Below are 19,464 nucleotides of genomic sequence, written 5' to 3' on the forward strand. Positions count from 1 at the left end.
TGTGAGATATTAGAGTGATGCACAGGGTATGATGAGAAATGGTTGCTCCAGAACAGACTTGGACTAGGAATGCATTTAAGGTAAGCATGGCTCCCATAACAAACCAGAACAATCATTGGCTAAAGATGCTCAGATATGGCCTGGACCTGTTTTATGGATTTTTGCCTAAACCTACACATTGTCTGTTAAACACTGTATATCAGACTTGACTTTGCTACCACCAGCACATTATAGGGACTAGTATGTGTGGCAGAGACTGTCAATAATAAAATGTGGGGGGATGTCACAGGGTAGATTGTGACCTTCTACATTTTGTATATGTTTTGGGGGCAATGTCTTTGCGTGTATTCTTGGTTTTGAGTGTGCTGGGTATTTTTTTATTTTTTTGCACGTATGTGTTTTACGGTGTTCAGTGACTTGGGACTTGTATTTTGAACTTGACCTACAATCGCTGAGGTGTAGTTGGACACACCTGTCACTGAGCTAATTGGCTTGTTAATTAATAATGTGGCTGTACGAGGGAGAAGGGGCATAAAGGGGGTTATCAGCTGTTTAGCGGGTATCTACAAGATAATGTGGGAAACACAAAAGAGGAACAAAGTGTTCCAAGGTTCCAAGGTTCTGCAGACTGTAAAAGCTTGCCATTCAACACAAGTGTCTTCATAAGTAAATTCCTGGCTGTAGAGATCTGGGAGGAGACGCTGGGATGGAATCCATGCAGACAGAATGCAATGCCAGCTTAAGTTGGCAGAGCAGTGGGAAGGTTGTCAAATGTCAGTATCTTCCGAATATAGTGCTTTGAATTTGTGTGTTACTTAGGAGTTGGACCAAAGGAACAGGGGACCTCATGGAGTGGATGTGGCCTCGCTGTGTTTTTTTTTTCCACCGTTATTTCCTACTGCATTATCTTGGAGTTAGAAGTTGCCCATGTCTGAACATTCATTTTTAATCTTCTTTAAATTTGAGATTTTTTTGGAGTAAACATTTTTATTGACTAGTCCTGTAATAAAGCTAATTATTGTTTTACTCTTACTGTGTATATGAGCTGGCATTATATTTTGTTCGTTTGTGCTTGCCGCTCCTGTGATTGGCTAATCCAAGGAACTATTTGTTAAGAATTTGCATGAGAGGGTAAAGCATCCTGGTGCATAGGTTTAGTTTTTAAGCAACGCACAGAGTGGAAATAATTAAAGCTTCGTAAAGCCAGCCTCTAAACAACTATTACATATTAATAATTGAAGATATATTTGTTGAGTTTATCATCTGTCAGAGATGAGTACTAGCCTGAATGAGCAGTATGAGAAGAAGGTGCGTCCGCACATCGACCTTACTGACTCCCTGCGCGCTCTTGGTGTGGAGACGGACCTCATGTTGCCTGCCATTGTGGTAATTGGAGACCAGAGTTCGGGGAAGAGCTCGGTGCTGGAGGCCCTCTCTGGGGTCCCACTGCCATGTGGGAGTGGTGAGTCACCATTCATCAACAATAAAGCAATGTTGATTTATTCCTAACTCCTATATCCTAACTTGTCTCTTTCTCAAATGTAAAAATAAATAAATTAAAAATGTAAGCATTGTTGTAAAGTGTAGTCCAAACACAATAATTTAAATAAAAAAAATCATGAAAGGCTAAGTAATGAAAAAATGGATGGCAGGAATAAGAAAAATGGTTATAGAGTATTTATTGTATTTATTTATTTAGGATTTTCTTTTGGTTGTATAAATCTACATCTTAAATAATTACTAAAAAAAAAAAAGAAATTTAATTATAAGTGTAAAAAAAATGTCTAAAAAAAAGTGTTATATATTATGATGGTCCACATGTAGAAACTGTTAGGCGGCTGGTGCTCGATTGAATGCCTTCGGAGGATCTGTATGTTGGCAGTCTGGACAACATTCTGTGTACTGGATAACTTTAAAGGAAGTCAAGTTTATTGTGTGTGACTAGCTTCTCTTTGTTGTCTAGAGAAATCACACGTTAAGGATTTGCATAATAGGTTAAGCATCCTGGTGCATCCAAGTTTCGGTTTTCCAAGAAACACACAGAGTGCAAACAATTAAAGGTTGGTTGTTACATGCTGTAGCCTCCTGTAGTCATGATCATTTCATTAGTTTTAATTAATTTGATTGGTGATGTAGTGGTTGCTGTCATCATACCACTCTGATCTCTTCACTGTAGGCTGTCTCATCTCTGTATGTGAAGAGGTGAGAATGGTGGAGTCATCAAAAAACTTTAAAATTATATTGGTGCTGTGCCTGGCAACAAAAACACGAGTGAACAAGATGTCCAGGGGGGTGCTGAGAATGCATCACTGTAGAGTTCCCCTATTTAGAGAAAATGTGGAAGAAACGTGGAGTCTGTTTGTCAAAAATCCAGTTGCACAGATGAATGCCTAACCCTATCTCCTTCATCTTTGTAATGGATTTAGCTAGAATGCTGGGGTTAAAGGCAGAGATGATGTACAGACACATCTTTCAGATATAACTGAACACAGCTCTGCTCTTGATATTCTTGCCAAACATAATGACCTTCTTTCTACTGCTCTTAATATTTACACCCCAGTCAAATGCAGAATCTAACCTTCTACACATACATCACCCTGGTTTACCCCCTCACTTCGCAAATTGAAAACTACTGATCGCCTGGAACGCCTTTACAGAAAAACTGGCTTGATTGTGCATCTTATTGCATACAAGGATCATTTTCAGCTATATAAATTAGCTTGAAATACTGCACGCTCCAGCTATTATTCTGCTCTTGTCACAAATGCATCTTCCCATCCTAAAACACTGTTTTCTGTAGTTAACAAACTTACTAGCCCCCCTGCTCTTTTTATGACCAACTCTGTAGACCTCTGTGAGTTATTATAACATTACTTCCAAAATAAAATAAATCGTATATATATTCTCTCTTTTCAACAGTGTACAACTGGTATTTTATTAATTTCGATCCTCCAACTCCTGTTTTTATTTCTGAGTTACTCAGTAAAGTCTATCTTTCTTTCTGACATCTTGATCCTGCCCCTACATCCCTGCTTAAATACTCTGCAGCTGTTATTTTAAGGCCTATTTCACTTCTCATTTCTAATATCTTGAGCACTGGTGTTGTTCCTCTTGAATTTAAATCTGCAGCTGTCACACCAGTCTTAAAGAAACCCAGCCTTGACTCTGCTGATATGGCCAACTACTGACCAATTTAAAATATTCCCCTACTGTCAAAAATACTTGAAAAAGTTGTTGCTTTTCAACTACAGTCGTATTTGTCATCTAATAATCTGTACGATTGTTTTTAATCCGGTTTTCGCTCTCACCACAGTACTAAGATAGCACTTCTTAAGGTTGTCAATGACCTTCTTATGGCCTCTGATGCTGGCTCTATTAGCATTTTGATTCTTTTAGATCTTTCTTATGCATTTAATACTATCTCTCACAGTATTCTCATTTCATGATTCTCTGCTTTTGGTATTTGTGGAACTACCTTAGCTTGGTTCGCTTCTTATCTGTCTGACTGTCAACATTACAACTCCAGGCCAAATTCTCTACTGCACCTGTTTCTCATGGTGTTTCTCATGGTTCTGTTCTTGGCCCACTACTGTTCATCATCTACATGCTTCCTCTAGGTAAAATCATCCACTGTCACATTTTAAATTTTCACTGCTATGCAGACGACGCTCAATTCTATACACACTCAATTCTTTCGACACTACCATTCCTTTTCCACAAACTCCATTTCCGCTTGTATTGACGACAGAAATGCTTGGATGACCAGTAACCTTCTCAAGCTCAATACTGATAAAACAAATGTTCTACTTATTTGTTCACCTAAAAACATTGCTTCTTTCTGTACTGATACTGTTAACATTTCCAGGACCTTGGTTAGACCTTCCACCATTGTAAAAAATCTGGGTATAACTTTTGACTCCTATCTTTCCATTCTACCTCACATTTTGTCACTTACTTAATCTGCCTTCTATCACTTCTGCAATATAGCTCCTCTACGGCCCTTCTTAGACATCAAGGATGCTAAGACACTGATTCACATTTTCATTTCTTCTCGACTTGACTACTGTAAAAAAAAATTTTATGGTCTACCAAATACAACATTATACAGTATAAGCTTCAATACATTCAGAACTCTGCTGCTAGGGTCCTCACTTATTTAAATAAATCCTCATACATTACTTCCATCCTGCACAGACTTTATTGGCTACCCGTTTGCTCCCACATTCAATACAAGATTCTCCTTCTCACTTTCAGAGCACTGCATGGTCTTGCTCCCCCATATATTTCTATGGTCTACTGTTAATTTCTCTCCATTGATTAGTGTCAGGGTGAACTAACCTGGGCGACCAGATGACTTAGCTTAGCGATTAGCCCAATGTAGCGTGGATGGTAAACCCAAACGCGGATGAAAGCGAGTAGGCAGGATAACCACGCGATTTAGTTTAAGGACTCTCACAAAAGGGGAGCAAGGGAAAAACACAAATTTAACCCGCGTCCTATAAACACACACTGAATATCAGAAAGCAAAACCCAATAAAGTGAGTACTCACGAAATCATAATCTAAACTGTTTTAGATTTCTGATGGAGATGAGGTTTTGATGGTCTGTCCAGATAATGAATGGCTCCCTGGAACCCTGGAGCCAGTGACGTCATTCCTCCAAAGCCCACTTTATGGCCAGCAGCTCGCGGTCCCCTACCCCGTATCGCTGCTGAGGGGGGTCAAATTTTTTGAAGAGAAAAAATTACATGGGTGTAGTTTCTGATCTGACCCCGTTGGGAGAGAACCTCTCCAGCGCCCACATCTGAAGCGTCCACCTCCACAACGAATGGTTTACTGACATCAGGGTGAAGGAGAATAGAAGCGGTGGTGAAACTGTGGCAGAGATTCTTGAAGGTGGAGATAGCAGTAGGGTTGAAGTGGAAAGGGAGAGATGAGGGACGAGTCAGAGCGGTTAGGGGGGCAGCAACTGTACTGTAGTCCCGGATAAAGCGACGATAGAAATTCGCAAACCTGAGAAACCGTTGGAGTTGCTTGAGGGTCTTGGGTAGGGGCCAATGACGCACAACTTCCAGCTTCTGCGGGTCCATGGCCACACCCTGGGACGAGATGACAAAACCCAGGAACGTGGTGGAGCGCTCGTGACTTTTCCAACTTACAGTACAGTTGATGGGCGAGTAGTCTCTTTAGAACCGCCCTGACGTGCTGGATATGTTCTTCAGCGGTGCGTGAGTAAATGAGGATGTCGTCGAGATAGGCGAATGCCCACCAGCCAAGCATGTCACAGAGAACGTCGTTAATCAGGTGTTAAAATGCGGCGGGGGCATTACATAGTCCAAAAGGGATAACGAGACTCTCGTAGTGTCCAGTTGGGGTGATGAAGGCCGTCTTCCACTCATCGCCCTCTCTGATGCGCACCAAGTTGTAGGTGCTCCGGAGGTCCAACTTGGTAAAGATGGTGGCACCAGAGAGGGCGTCCAGGGCTGAGTTGGTAAGAGGCAGTGGATGTCGGTTTTTGATGGTTATGTTGTTTAGCCCCCGATAGTCGACACATGGGCGGACGTCGACAGATGTGATCCGAACGGGCTGGGATAACGCCTTAAATTTTACCCCCCATTTTTTGGCATAAGAAGAGTCAATGAAGTTACCTGCTGCCCTGGAGTCGATGAATGCAGTACTTCTGACTCGTTTGTGGCCAAATTGGAGGATTACCTGAACCGTAAGTCGAGAGGTGGTGGTGTCGGTAGAGGGGGCCCGGTGAGTCTCTCCTCAGCCTCACCGGGACTGGGCGTTTCCCGGACGGACAGGACAGATCGCCCGGTGGTGTGCCGCGGACCCACAATAGGCACACAACCCCTCTCGATACCGGCGCTCGCGTTCTGTTGCGGTCAGGGAGGCGCGTCCTAATTGCATGGGTTCCCCGGCTCCGGTGTCAACCACGGCAGGAGGTGGAGATCCGACAGGTCCAGTAGTGGCAGTGGTGAAACTGGTCGGTGGTGAGGGTGCAGAACGGTGATAGGTGGGAGCAGGCGGCAGGGTCCTCGGGGCTGGCTTCGGACGAGAGAGGAGACGTTGATCAATGCAAAGGGCTAGTTGTATTAGTCCCTCCAGCGTGGCTGGAAGCTCTCGTCCGGCAAGCTCGTCTTTTATACGTGACGCCAGCCCCTCGTAATAGGATGTTCGGAGCGCGGCGTCTCTGTACGGCAAGGGTCCTAAACTCCGCGGTGTAGCGACTCACGGACAATCCACCCTGGCGCAGGTGATACAGCTTGGTGTCGGTCTCCACCTCGCCCGCAGGGTGAGGTAAGTCTGAGTTGACGTGTAAACTCGTTATATGAATGGGCGGTATCTGAGTCTGATTTAAGTACTGCCGTGGCCCAGTCTGCTGCCTGCCCAGATAGCAACGAGACGAGGAGAGCAATGCGTAGCCGATCGGTGGAGTATTTGGTGGAATTAAACTCAAACACCAGATCGAGCGCTGTTAGGAACACACTACACTTCCCGTCCGTGCCATTCCATTTCTCTGGTAGTGAGAGAAAAATATCAGAATAAGGTGGGGGGGGGGCTGGGAGGTGATGCGGCGCCGCGACCGCCGTGGCGGGAGGCCGGCTCGCCGCGCTAGCAACAGCCGCCCGGAGATCCGCGTTCTTCTTCCTGAGCTCCGCCACCTCGCGGCGCAAAGCCACGACATCTTGGATGCCCTGGCGCAGAGTAGCAATCTCTCCGGTTAGCTTATTGATTAGCCCGGCATGCCGGTCAACCACGTCGCAGAGATGAGCGTAATCCGCTGGGTTCACCGCTTTAGGCTCAGTCATTCTGTCAGGGTGAACTAACGTGGGCGACCAGATGACTTAGCTTAGCGATTAGCCCAATGTAGCGTGGATGGTGAACCCAAACACAGATGAAAGCAAGTAGGCAGGATAATCACGCGATTTAGTTTAAGGACTCTCACAAAAGGGGAGCAAGGGAAAAACACAAATTTAACCCGCGTCCTAAAAACACACACTGAATATCAGAAAGCAAAACCTAATAAAGTGAGTACTCACGAATCGATGGATGGAAAGCCAGAACCGACATGGGCTGAACTCAATGACTGAGCGTTGAATCGTGGTTTGTCTACTCCTTTTATACTTCCTGGTTCGCGACCGCCGGGTCCTAGTGCCGCTCGCAGCTTGAGTGTGCATGACAATTAGCATCATTCAGAGGACAAGCATTTAGTATTTCTGCCCCTACACTCTGGAATTCTATTCCCAAACACATCCATGATCTTTCTTTACTACAGAATTTCAAAACCCACCTTAAAACATATCTTTTCTCGTCCTGTTTTCCTGATCTTTGAATATGTGATTGGATATTTGCTATGGATTTCATGTTTATCTGTATTCTGTTTTTGTTGTTTTTCAGATGTCTCTTGCTATGTTTAAATATTTTTTTGTTATTGTAAGGCGACTTTGAGTTTTTTGAATGGCGCTATAAAAAAATAAACTTATTATACATTTTTGATAAATAATTTTCATATAGATTCTTTTCTTTTCAAATATGTAAGAGTACAGTATTGTAAATCACTAAAGCAATAGCTTTTCCACTGACCTATTTTAAGAACTTGCAAATTGGAGAAGAGAAGAGAAGAGAAGAGAGAAACAGATCGGAGCCAGAGGGCCAGAGTCATTCCACTTGCTGCAGACATCTTAGGGACAAATTGTCGTCTACATGAAGCATGTAGAGATTGATTTTGGGGACAAATTAAAGAAGTCTTTAAACCCTAGCTGCTTGGCAAATGCTTTGAGCCATGGATGGGTTTACCATCATGAAAGAGAAGCTCACATCAGGCATGTGATTAGACCACAGCTGTTGCAATCCACAGGTTGTTTGACTGCACCGAATGGGTTGCTTGACTCAGGCTGAGCATAGAAGGTGTTCTGCACATTGGGTAGTAAAGCAAATAAGCCTCCATTGCAGATTTTCCCACCTTTGTAATCTATGAAAGAAATGACTAAACTTATGTTTAAGATTACAGTAGGTCCTTGTTAGTTCCTCACAACCTTGTTCCTCTAGCATATTTTTTCTCTGATGGTCTGAAGCCATGCCTGTATGCTGCCAGGTTCCAGACTTACAATATACTGTAGGCTGAATTTAAAGCTCTGCATTTATATCAACTTTAACTTAGGATGTGTTGTTGAGAAAGGATATGATACAGATTTTTTGCAGTAATGTTTTCAGTGCACATAACAATGTATTTGTGATAGAGTTTGAGAATTTATTAATGTCTTTAATGTCTATTTGGAAGAAAATCTGCCAGTCAGTGGATTGGAAATAGTCCTGAAGTGTGCCTCCTAATTATATTATATACTCCTGAGGACTGTTTTATTTATTTATTTATTTATTTTATATGTCATGAAAACAAATTGAAATTTAAAATAACTTTAGTACCCAGGTTTAATAGGGAAAAAGGCTGCATGCTTCCTGACGATTAATCTCAATAATTAATCTGATTAACATTATGGATGTGACCTACTTTTACATTTTCTCTCTTCTCTTCTTTTCATATGTCTTTACTCTTAAAACAAGATTATGTGGTAAGGCAAATGTAAGCGTTTTGTGTATAATGCAATTCAGTTCATTCTAAGAAAATTACTTCAATTATATATTTTAAAAACAGAGAGAAAAGTAATTATTTGTTTTTATATTTGTCACCTCATAGGAGTGTCCCTTTAATTCTCTGATATTACCTATGCAGATATTGTGACAAGATGTCCACTCGAACTCAAGATGAAGAAGAGCAAAAATGAAAGATGGCATGGAAAGATTAGTTACAAGGATATTAAAGAAGAAATACAACATTCAACAGATGTGGATAAAATAATCAGAAAAGGTTTGTACAGATCGCCCTTACAATCATGCTGTTTATCAGGATGGCTCTGATTACATGTCTGCTCTATAAGAACACTATAAAGATATTAATATCACACAAAATCAAATTTCAGACAAAATTTGGGCAAATATTTTTCCTAGATGAATGAGCTTCACCCAGTTAAACCTTAGGATGATGTTTGTCCCGGCATTATTATTATTATTATTATTATTATTATTACATTGTGTTATTATTATTATTATTATTATTATTATTATTATTGAGGACTTACCCAATGGCTATAAGTATTGAGGACTTATGAGGACTTACCCAATGGCTATGTTGAAAAGTACGAAAAAATTTCCTGCTTTCCTAATCTCTTGATCTGCAGAAATGTTTTTTTTTTTTTGTTTTGTTACAACAAGCTGGAAAATAAATGAATATAGTTATTTCATTTTAGCTCAGAATGAAATAGCTGGGGCTGTGGACATCAGTCACGAGCTTATTAGCCTGGAGGTAACGTCACCCAACGTTCCTGACCTCACACTCATTGATTTGCCTGGTATTGCCCATGAGCCAGTAAAAGGGCAACCAGAGGACATCGGAGAACAGGTCAATTACTTTTACTGATCATTTAATGAATCATATTTGTTATGTGATTTTAATGAATAAATATGACATTTTAAATAACATTGTAAATCTAACACAGATATAATATAAACACATAAACACACATTCCTGATTTTATTTTAGATTAAGAGCCTGATTCGAAAGTTCATCACAAAGCAGGCCACCATCATGCTAGTGCTGATGCCATGTAACGAGGACATTGCCACTACCGAAGCACTAAAGATGGCTCAGGAAGTTGATCCACATGGCATGAGAACCCTTGGTCTGTATTTTAATGTGGAGTAAATTGCAAAACGTAGGTTTTCATGTTGTCTAGCTTTAACACATGCATAATATGTCTTCCATTACCTTTTGTCTGTTTTAAACAGTCATCCTAACTAAGCCTGACTTGGTGGATAGAGACATGGAGGAGACAGTGATGTCCACCATCAATAATAAGTTACTTTCCCTCAAAAAAGGATACATGATTGTCAGGTGCCGAGGAGAGCAAGAGATCAACAAAAACATTTCACTACATGAAGCTGTCGAGAAGGAGAAGGACTTCTTTATAAACCACCCACGATTCAGGTGCATATTTTAGCTTAAATTAATTTTTTAAGTTAATTTATTCGGCAGAAATTTGATAATTACTTTTACATTTAATAAAAAAAAGTGCAGTATGAAGAATTTATATTTAAATACAACAATATTAACTATATTCACTAGTATAAGAGGTTATATTTATCTTTTTGTTGTTGTTTTTAAGTGTAAAATGCAGTTGATATTTTTCACAGGACATTGTATATTGAGGGAAAAGCCACCATTCCTAACTTGGCTGAGAAACTCACGGTCAATCTTGTCCATCACATCAAGGTAAAGTTAGTTCCTTCAGGAAGTCTACACACTGTGTAATGAACTAACATCACTACTACCTAATGTAAAATGCGTGTTTTTTTCTTTTTTTTTTAGCACTCTCTTTCACTAATAGATGAGCAAATCCAGATCAATTTGTTTGAAACTCAGGAGGCACTGAATCGCTATGAGTTAGGGCCTTCTTCAGATCCAACAGACAAGATGATCTTCTTGACTGATGTAAGTTGCACACAAAAATGAAATAACACTAACTATAGGTATACTGTAGTTCCCGAAATTTAAAATTATATAATTTTACATGACATGGTGCAGTCATTTTCTAAAAATTGTTTCTAGATTTGTTCAACAATAGATTTGTTCAATATTGTTCAATTTGTTTGATGATAACCTGCATGTCCAGAATACTCGATGTATTGCTGTAAATATTGCCCACTCTACCTTTAAACAGTACATACAAAAAGACCTTACAGAACAGACAAGTTGTGTTTTACATTAACATTTCTTAAAATGAACAAAAATGCAAAAAAGAGGAAAAATATGGGAAGAATCATGTAAAACTAGAATAGAGTTTACAACAAGAGTGTTTTGAGGGATGCCAAAAAGGTGTGGTAATAATAATGAAACTGTAGAAAGATGCAAATCCGGATAAAATAGATGTTTAAATGTGCACACTATGCAAACAAGTCACATACAGCATTAAAAGCGAGTGACATTTACAAAACACTTCAAGCTCAAAACTGTGATGAGATTCTTAGCTTTAGAAAAACATTAAAACAGAGCAAACACCACTAGCACATTATGAGAGCTCAGCAGTGAGTTATTGTCACATCCCCTGTACAGTCCTAAACTATCCATCTGATTATTCTTTTTTATATAATTTGCTACACATTTACTACAGTTGCCACTCCTGCCATTTATAATACTTAAGTGATAAAGTTTCAATAGCTTTCCTTTACTAAAACACTACATATATTACACTAAGATAACAAAACATATTTCATCTAAATTTCAGCAAAATGTTCTGCATAACTCTTTTGTAAATTTATATGCTACAAGTAACCATGATAAGATATAAAACATTGATTAAAGAAGAACTTTGTTTCTTTATTAGAAAATAACAGCATTTATTCAAGATGTTATCAGCCTTACAACTGGAGAGGAGCTGAAAAGTCTGCGGCATGTCAACATCTTCTCACGTCTGAGGAAACACTTTGATGAGTGGAAGAAAGAGCTAGATACATCAGGCAAAAAATGTAAGTGACATGGTAATAAATGATGTTGTGTTGCTATACAGTATACAAATATGAGTTGCTATACTCATATTTAACAAAGAAATGAATATAGAGGGAGGGAAAAAAGACCCACACTGAAGTTCATGTCATTTACCTTTATCCTGAATACTTTGGTGAAAATATCTAGTTAACAAGGTACTTGATGAGGAACTACAATTGTATGAGGAAAAATACAGAGGCAGAGAGCTTCCAGGCTTCATCAACTACAAGACCTTTGAGATGATGTTAAGAACCCGGATAAAGCAGCTGGAAGAACCTGCTGTTTTGAAGATGAGGAAAATCTCAGGTATATAGCATGGATTTGTTTAAGGATACTACTACTAATAGTACTAAAACTAATACTAATAAAAAACATTTTCTTCTATGAAAGATAAGATAAATCTTAGAGAATCTATATTTTCTGTGGAATCAGGAGCCATTAATAGCATTATAAAGTGTTTTATAGAATAATAAAAGACATAGAATAAACATAATTATGATTCTAAATAATAACACAATTAAACAGACTTAAAAAAATATTACACTAACAAAGTAATGGGCTGAAGCCTACACTGTTCTCTCACCATGTGGTAGCATATAGAGTGAGAATAATAGTGGACCAAGGCAGCAATAGCAAAACATATGTCATGCTTCTCAGACACATGATCTCCATTTTTTAATTGTTTGTTGCACATGTTATTTACACAGCTCTACCAATCTGTCTTTAGATTTCACTATGGAAGAGTTCATTCAGCTAGCTGAAGCCAACTTTCAAAAATTTCCAAATCTTCATAAAATTGCAAGGGTAAGTCTTCATATTGTATATACCAACATTACAGGAAACCTCTGCCTCAAATTGTTGGACCAAAAAGACAAAATTCAGTATAATAAACACAAAGCTTAATATGCTCATTTAGCTGTCAGGGATGAATAATGTTCAACATGTGTTAGTGAGATGGTTCTTTGTTCCTCTAGATGAAGATTATTGACATAAAGAAGAAAAAGGAGTCGGAGGCAGAATTAATGCTGAGGACTCAGTTTAAAATGGAGCTGATGATCTACACCCAGGATAATAGCATATACGGTGAAATGCTAAAGGAGAGGGAGGAGGAAGAAGAGGGTCGAGCCCTTAGTTCAGACATTAAAGACACCCTGAAGAAACTGACGAATCAAATCAAGTCCTACTACAGCGTAAGTGATTATTTCTTGAAATTTCCATTGGGATTACTGATTATTTGTAATTTTATATTAAACTACAATGAAGCCGACAATAATCTGGCATAATCATGATGGATACTGCATGCAACTATAAAATCTTTAAGTAATACCTGCTTTGATTTTGGACAGATTATTACAGTTCAAGAACAAGTTTAATCTAAATCATGTTAAAATCTTATGGTTGCCTATTCAGTAAATGGTCCAATATCAGTTTATTAATACATAATTCATTCTGGAAGTGGGCTTGTATTTCAAAACATTTTGTAATTAATACAAAAAAGAAGGTAAAAATAAAACAAATTAACCTGCTCTTTAGCTTTAATAAAAAGTAAAAATGAATCCCGACAGATAAGTGTTTCTGTTTATGTGCGCAGGTGCTGTGTGTGTGTATGTGAAATTAAAGTAAGAGGAGAGGTGGAATCAGCCCCTTCCCTCTTCCTCTTCTCATCTTACAACCCCTTCTTCTCTTTGAGTTGCACACACACACACACACACACACGGTCACAGTGTTATAGTAAACAGTACACATGTGCACGGATGTTGTTTTTATCAGCAAGAGACACACACTAAGATCCAGCAGGGGAGACGATTACCCACAATTCTGCAGTGCAAGAGAGATAAAAACCATTGGCTCAGTTGTGATCACATGACACTCGCATCAAAATATACATGATACTCGGTATTTGTAAACCAAGACTTGTTTGTTTTTCAAGTAAAAATTTTTTTTTGGGGGGGGATTTTACCCTGATTTTTTCCCGTATAACGTATTTCCTCCGACCCACATGATGTCACCGACCACATCTTCTCGAATTGCTCGCTCACACACCGTTGCGGGTGGCATAACACACTCGAAGGACAGCGCTATCCTCTCCTTCCGCTTGCGTGAGCTCACAGACGCCCCTGATTGGCTGTAGAGCCGTGTAGGAGCACGAAGTACCCTTCCCCGCCCTGTGAGAGAACTCGGCCAATCAGCTCTTTCTAGGCCTCCAGCTGTGAGAAGTTACAGCATCACCCGGGGATCGAACTCGCAATGTCTGGATGATAGGGCAAGCACTTTACCACTGCGCCACTCGGAGGCCCCAAGTCAAGGAACACTCAAAACTCGCGAATATTGGTATTAAAATATAAAGTCATGCAAAGTCATATCTCTAGCTAAACACTAGGATATAATAAAGTCTTTATTACCCTATTATTACAGTATAAAGCTAACCTTTGTTGTTATTGTGACAGACAAACATTCTTCATATTCTCCTCATTGGTACACCACTTGTTTTGTCTACTAAATATGTGTTTAGATTGCGAACAGACGTCTGGCTGACCAGGTGCCACTGGTGATCAAGTACATGGTGCTTCAGGAATCAGCTGCACAGCTGCAGAGAGATATGATACAGATCACACAGGAACAAGACATTGATTCGCTGCTGGAAGAAATTGGTGACAACAAGATCAAACGTGATAAGCTAAAAAAACACCAGGATGATCTGAAAGAGGCTCTAGAAAAAGTGATTAAGTTTTAACTTCAATTGTCAGTGCAAATCTATAATCAATAATGGGAAATTTTGATTTGGGACGAAGGGTATAACTGTCAATTGCAATTAAAAATACATACTTTTCTGATATAAAAAAAAAACTTACCTTTACGTTTATTTTATTTAAATCTTATTTATTATTATTTTAACTATAAATATTTTAGTTAACATAGATAATTTAAACAAATTTTTGTTTGTTTGGACATTATTCATATTAACATAACCCAAGATTCTGTTGTTTCCTATGGTACTGTGTTGTCTGTCAATTATTCTGAATGTACTTTCTGAATTTTATGTCTTTTCTTCTTAAACTTGCTTGGGAGATGATTCATTAATTCTTTTCACTTGAATTAAAATTGATTTCTTGGTGGCCAATAAATCAAGCTTTAATTGTTTTGTTATAAATATTTTAATTCCATTCAACATGTGCTATAAAAATGGTGATGAGTTAAAAAAAAAAAATTCAGGATCTTTAAAGCCTTTTTACATGACACATATACATACAGTAACTGCATGCTCATTGCCTATTGTTCAAAAGTGAAATCTACAAGAAGTGCTATTAGAGGGCCTTTAGATCAAATTTAAATCAAGTCAAATGGGCTTATGTTAATGGCTAAGTTGACATGGTTAAAGTTTTTACAACAATTTGTACCAAAATAAAACTTTTTTTTTTATATTTCTGCTAACAAAATCGAATGTAGTCTGTTCTTGGAATATATGGATAATGAACACCAGAAATGCATGTGCAACACAGTGACCTTGTGTCCCATAAAACAACAACAACGAAAACAATTAAAAAAAATGAGATAAAGAAGAAAAACCTCCTACTTTGTGTATTGTAAAAGATCTGACCTAGGGTTTACTTAAAAAAAATTATGGCAACAAAGTGACACCTAACATATTTAAGTAAATTTTACTACTACAGATCTGGGCCCGGTTTCCCGATAACACACACTATTTGCGCGCTAAGAAGACTCTTAAGATATATCTTACGGTAAGTGATAACTTTTCTAAGTGTGTTTCTCGAACTGTCTCTTAGGAGTTTTCTTAAGTCGCTGCCTCTTATGTCCGACGTTACAAGGCGCTGTCTACAGTAAAGTTCCTGAATTAGCTGACATCGGTTGCTCAGGAAACGATTTTTGACTCCTTTTGCATGACAGCGTTAAGAAAGAAGGCACTTTCTATGCAAATTAAACATTGCACTAAATTCTTTTAATAGTGTTTATTTCGACATGGGTTAACTTATCAATAGCATGGGATAATAGACAAATATCTAAATGAAATCACCAAACTGTCGCTTATATTTTCATGTAACCTGTGGTGGTGAAACGAACCGGGTATACAATCATAGTTGATTGACAAACAGCTGACAACACTCTTCACCAGCTTCAGAAACAATGTGAAGCATGTCAGTGGTTGGGGTTTTATAGCGCACTTATGGAATGAATACGATGAGATGACAGAGTGGAGGTTAATACCCCTATCTCTCCTACACGGTTTCGCGCGGTGGCTGTAAGCTCGCGGACCTTGCAGATCTCCGCGGAACGTCGGGGGGGCACTAGCGGCGGCTCACGGTGCCTAATACCCCGTTTAATTAAACATGTTTAATTTTTCACACGGAAAGATGGAAACGTAATCACAGCGCAAAAACTCGCTCTGAATCATGATGAACCCTACTTACGGCCACAGCGCGAGACCGCGCAGGTGAGACAGGGGTATGACACCGCATCTCACAGCGAGTCAAACCGCATAGGTGATATAGGGGTATAAAGCATTATAATCACTCAGAAAAATGAAAAGATGCGGGGTTTGAAACTCCTATGTTTATTTTCTCATTTAACTAAATCAAATTTCATCAAAAAATAAAATGTGTCGAAAGAAAAGTCCATCCAGTCATGAGTAATGGTTAATGATCAATGAAACATATTTTAAACAAAAAGCAGCGAGCAGCTGGACATCGGGACGTAGAGCCTAAGTACGACGCGTTGGCCTGGCAAGTGCAGGTCTGAGCAGGTCAAGAAGCTCCATAATCTGTTGCTTTGGAAGGCGAAACTTTTTTTTTAAATATCCACCTCAAAAAGGGCTGAAGTTTTCTCTTAATGAAAATGTACATGAACCACACGGCCCCTCGGACGGTGTCGTCTTCAGTTTAGCACAACAACACGCTGTATCACTGCCAAATAGTTTGCCACCTGTTCAATATTAAAAGTGATTGCCAATTTTAATGCATTAGTCACATTATGAAATAGGCTAATTAAAAGTTACTCTACTAGTTCTGATATTGAATAAAATAAACAGGTCTAAATGCCATAATGTGCTTTCATACACCGCTGATTTATAAAGACTGCTGCTCAGTAGCGGCGACTAGCGTCTTGAGCTGAAACTACGCTAAGAATGAGTTAAGGTTGCTCCAGACCAACCTTACGAACGTGTGATTTAGCTAAGAGATACTTAGCGTAAGAACGTTTCAGGAAATGCACCATAACGTTAAGAGAGATGTTAAGGTACAACTTAAGAACTACTAAGCGATAAGAAGCTTTCGAGAAAACGCCTTTAAAAACGCACGTTTTCCGAAAAGGGATCTGCAGCTGCGCGCGGCAAGCTGTGAAAATGCCCTTCATTACCTGTAGGGGGCAGTCGTGTTTTAGTCTGAAGTATTGTGTGTCTACTGAAGCCGAAAATGTGTTGTGTCTCTTAGGCGCCCATTGACAGCAAGCGTCAGAGCTCATAAACGTGTCAAGCTCAAACTTTTATGTATTTATTTTTCATTTTCTTCTCTCCTTCAATGATGATACTTCTTTGACTGCGCTTTCTCCATTCAAAAAATAAACATAAGTAGATATAAAATGTTAAATGGTAACAATTAAATCAGACTTTATAGTTGGATTTGATACTTTGAGTGTAATGCATAAATTTAGCGTAATAAAAGTACCCTATCATGAGTTAATATATACCTATATCAAATAAAATTTTATATTATACACACACACACAGACACACATTGATTTATACACATCGCGCAGCTCTTTCTCGCGCTGTCCTCAGCGCGGGGTTCAAAGGGCGGAATTTCAGTGTTCTTGTTTAAAGTCCCTGGGGCGCGTCACATCGCATCACTCACATGCCACTCTTTTATTCTTCACCACATCACGTACTTCTCGGACCTCGGACTAAACTCCGCACCTTGCTTTTATAATGTGGAGCAAGCCCGATATCATATTAACGTTTATTATCGCCAGCCAACACTAATAGGCAGCTCCGTCCCTGTGCCGCCTATTCAGGGAGCCTATGGAGTGCGCGAGTAGAGATAGTAGATTTGGGCGTACACCCATCACAGGTGCACGCTGTGGCAGATCATCATAATTTCCTTTAAAAGTAAATAATGACTCCCGTTGCACTGTACCACCGCTGGCAAAACCTTATGAAATACAAAGTTAAACATTAAACGAAGTTACACAACTGTTAGTAAATAACAATAGCCCACGTTTAGAAAAGCATTTTTATTAGATTATGAAAAATAATCCTGCATCTGTTTAAGTTGTTTCAGCTGCCATTGTTCTTATGGCTCTGTCAAAGTCAATCATTCAGTAACAGTACATTTCCATGTAAAACAGGTACATCTGTATAAATAAATTGATATGATGAGCTATTGATCAGTGACTTATGTAAACGACTCAGTTCAGATGTAACTAAATGGATAGAAAGTAAATGGCTGCGCTGTTTGGGGGAGGGACGTGCTAATGATTTGGTCTGCTCTGTGAGTGTGTAAGAGAGGCGTGTCGCGGTCGTGGACCCTCAAGGCTCAGCTGAAAAATGTTAGACACATCAGTCACTTAACCCCAAATAAAAGGTATTTCTGAGTGTTATGATATAGTTGTAAAATAACAGATGTACAAACGGTGCGCACTGAATACTAAACCTAAACCAGGCACGAGGATTAATAAACCAAGATAGCCCCATACCCATTTTTTTATTTAATAATACCAAAGAATATTATTGTGTATAGAGATATTAAAAACAATGCAATTTATGCTATTATAAGGAAAATCTCAATTTCTTCCATTCCAAGGATTAAAAACGGTAACAATGTCAACTTTAGAATCTAAAATCCAGAAGATTAAATTTACACAAATTTAAAAAGAGGCCTTAATCACTGAAAGCCTTCAGAAGAGCCTCAGATTTAAAAGGTTTTTAAAGTGTGACGAGGTGCATTACAGTTCCTCTGAATGTATAGGTGAGAACAGCTGATTCACACTTGGGGGGGAAAATGAATTTGCATTTGAATGTTGTCTGGCATTGTAAAGCGCAGTGACACTAAAAGAACAACAATTTAGGATTAATAGGAATAGGAGGCACTAAAGAGGAGGATTTTTATTTAGACTATAAAAAATTAACCTGTGTCTATTTTTAGGCGTGCCAGCTGCCACTTTTTAGTTAGAAGTTTTCAGTACAAATCTTATAATGCCCACATGACATCAAACATTCCCCCTGTTAATATTTTAACTATTACCATCCGTGCCTAATTCCGCAGTCCCGCTTCTTTGCATATCTGAAGGGGAGGCCGCCTAACTAGTGAGCGAGGAGCGATATTGATTTGGGCACCCGCCGTGATAGGCTGAAAAAACTATTGTCCTCAAAAATGTAACAGATGAGGTTACAGATGAGATTAATGTGCCAAAACTATATAATAAAACTATATAAGACTACATAGCCTTTATAAGACTCAACTTTTATTTAAGCGCACTTCCAATAATGAAAAAACTTTATGATTTTGTAAATGTTTGAAAGCAAATAAGCTGTGCTGTTCTGTATTGTTTTTGGTGAACAATATTCTGTTACTACACGTGTCCCCTTTAATTTTATATTTTATATTGAGCTCAATTAAAAACACAAAAGTTAAATCTTTAAGTTAATTACTCACCTCTAGAGCAACAGTTAACTGCTGCAGTTAGACACTCCCCAGATAGCAGAACAACATTGAATCATCATTGAATCAACATTAAAGCATTAACCAACTTGTCATTGAATCAATGTTGAAATTTAGCATTGATTTTTCATCAGGTTTGCACCTTGAAATAATGTTATTTCAATGATAAAAAAAAAGATCAAGATGGGCA

The 19,464-nt window shown here is 38.8% G+C and overlaps 1 protein-coding gene across 1 annotated transcript; it reads left to right on the top strand.

Annotated features, from left to right (window-relative positions):
* Positions 1–1,257: 1,257 nt before the first annotated feature.
* Positions 1,258–14,454, top strand: LOC128506668 (interferon-induced GTP-binding protein Mx1-like). Its single transcript, XM_053477232.1, has 12 exons — positions 1,258–1,462; positions 8,737–8,871; positions 9,311–9,462; positions 9,604–9,742; positions 9,849–10,047; positions 10,254–10,332; positions 10,429–10,551; positions 11,444–11,585; positions 11,752–11,910; positions 12,332–12,408; positions 12,579–12,794; positions 14,117–14,454. The coding sequence occupies exons 1-12, from the start codon at positions 1,273–1,275 to the stop codon at positions 14,336–14,338; spliced, it is 1,833 nt and encodes a 610-aa protein (XP_053333207.1). The 5' UTR covers positions 1,258–1,272; the 3' UTR covers positions 14,339–14,454.
* Positions 14,455–19,464: the final 5,010 nt, after the last annotated feature.

The sequence above is a fragment of the Clarias gariepinus genome, chromosome 18 (genome assembly GCF_024256425.1).
Source record: "Clarias gariepinus isolate MV-2021 ecotype Netherlands chromosome 18, CGAR_prim_01v2, whole genome shotgun sequence".
Lineage (NCBI taxonomy): Eukaryota > Metazoa > Chordata > Actinopteri > Siluriformes > Clariidae > Clarias > Clarias gariepinus.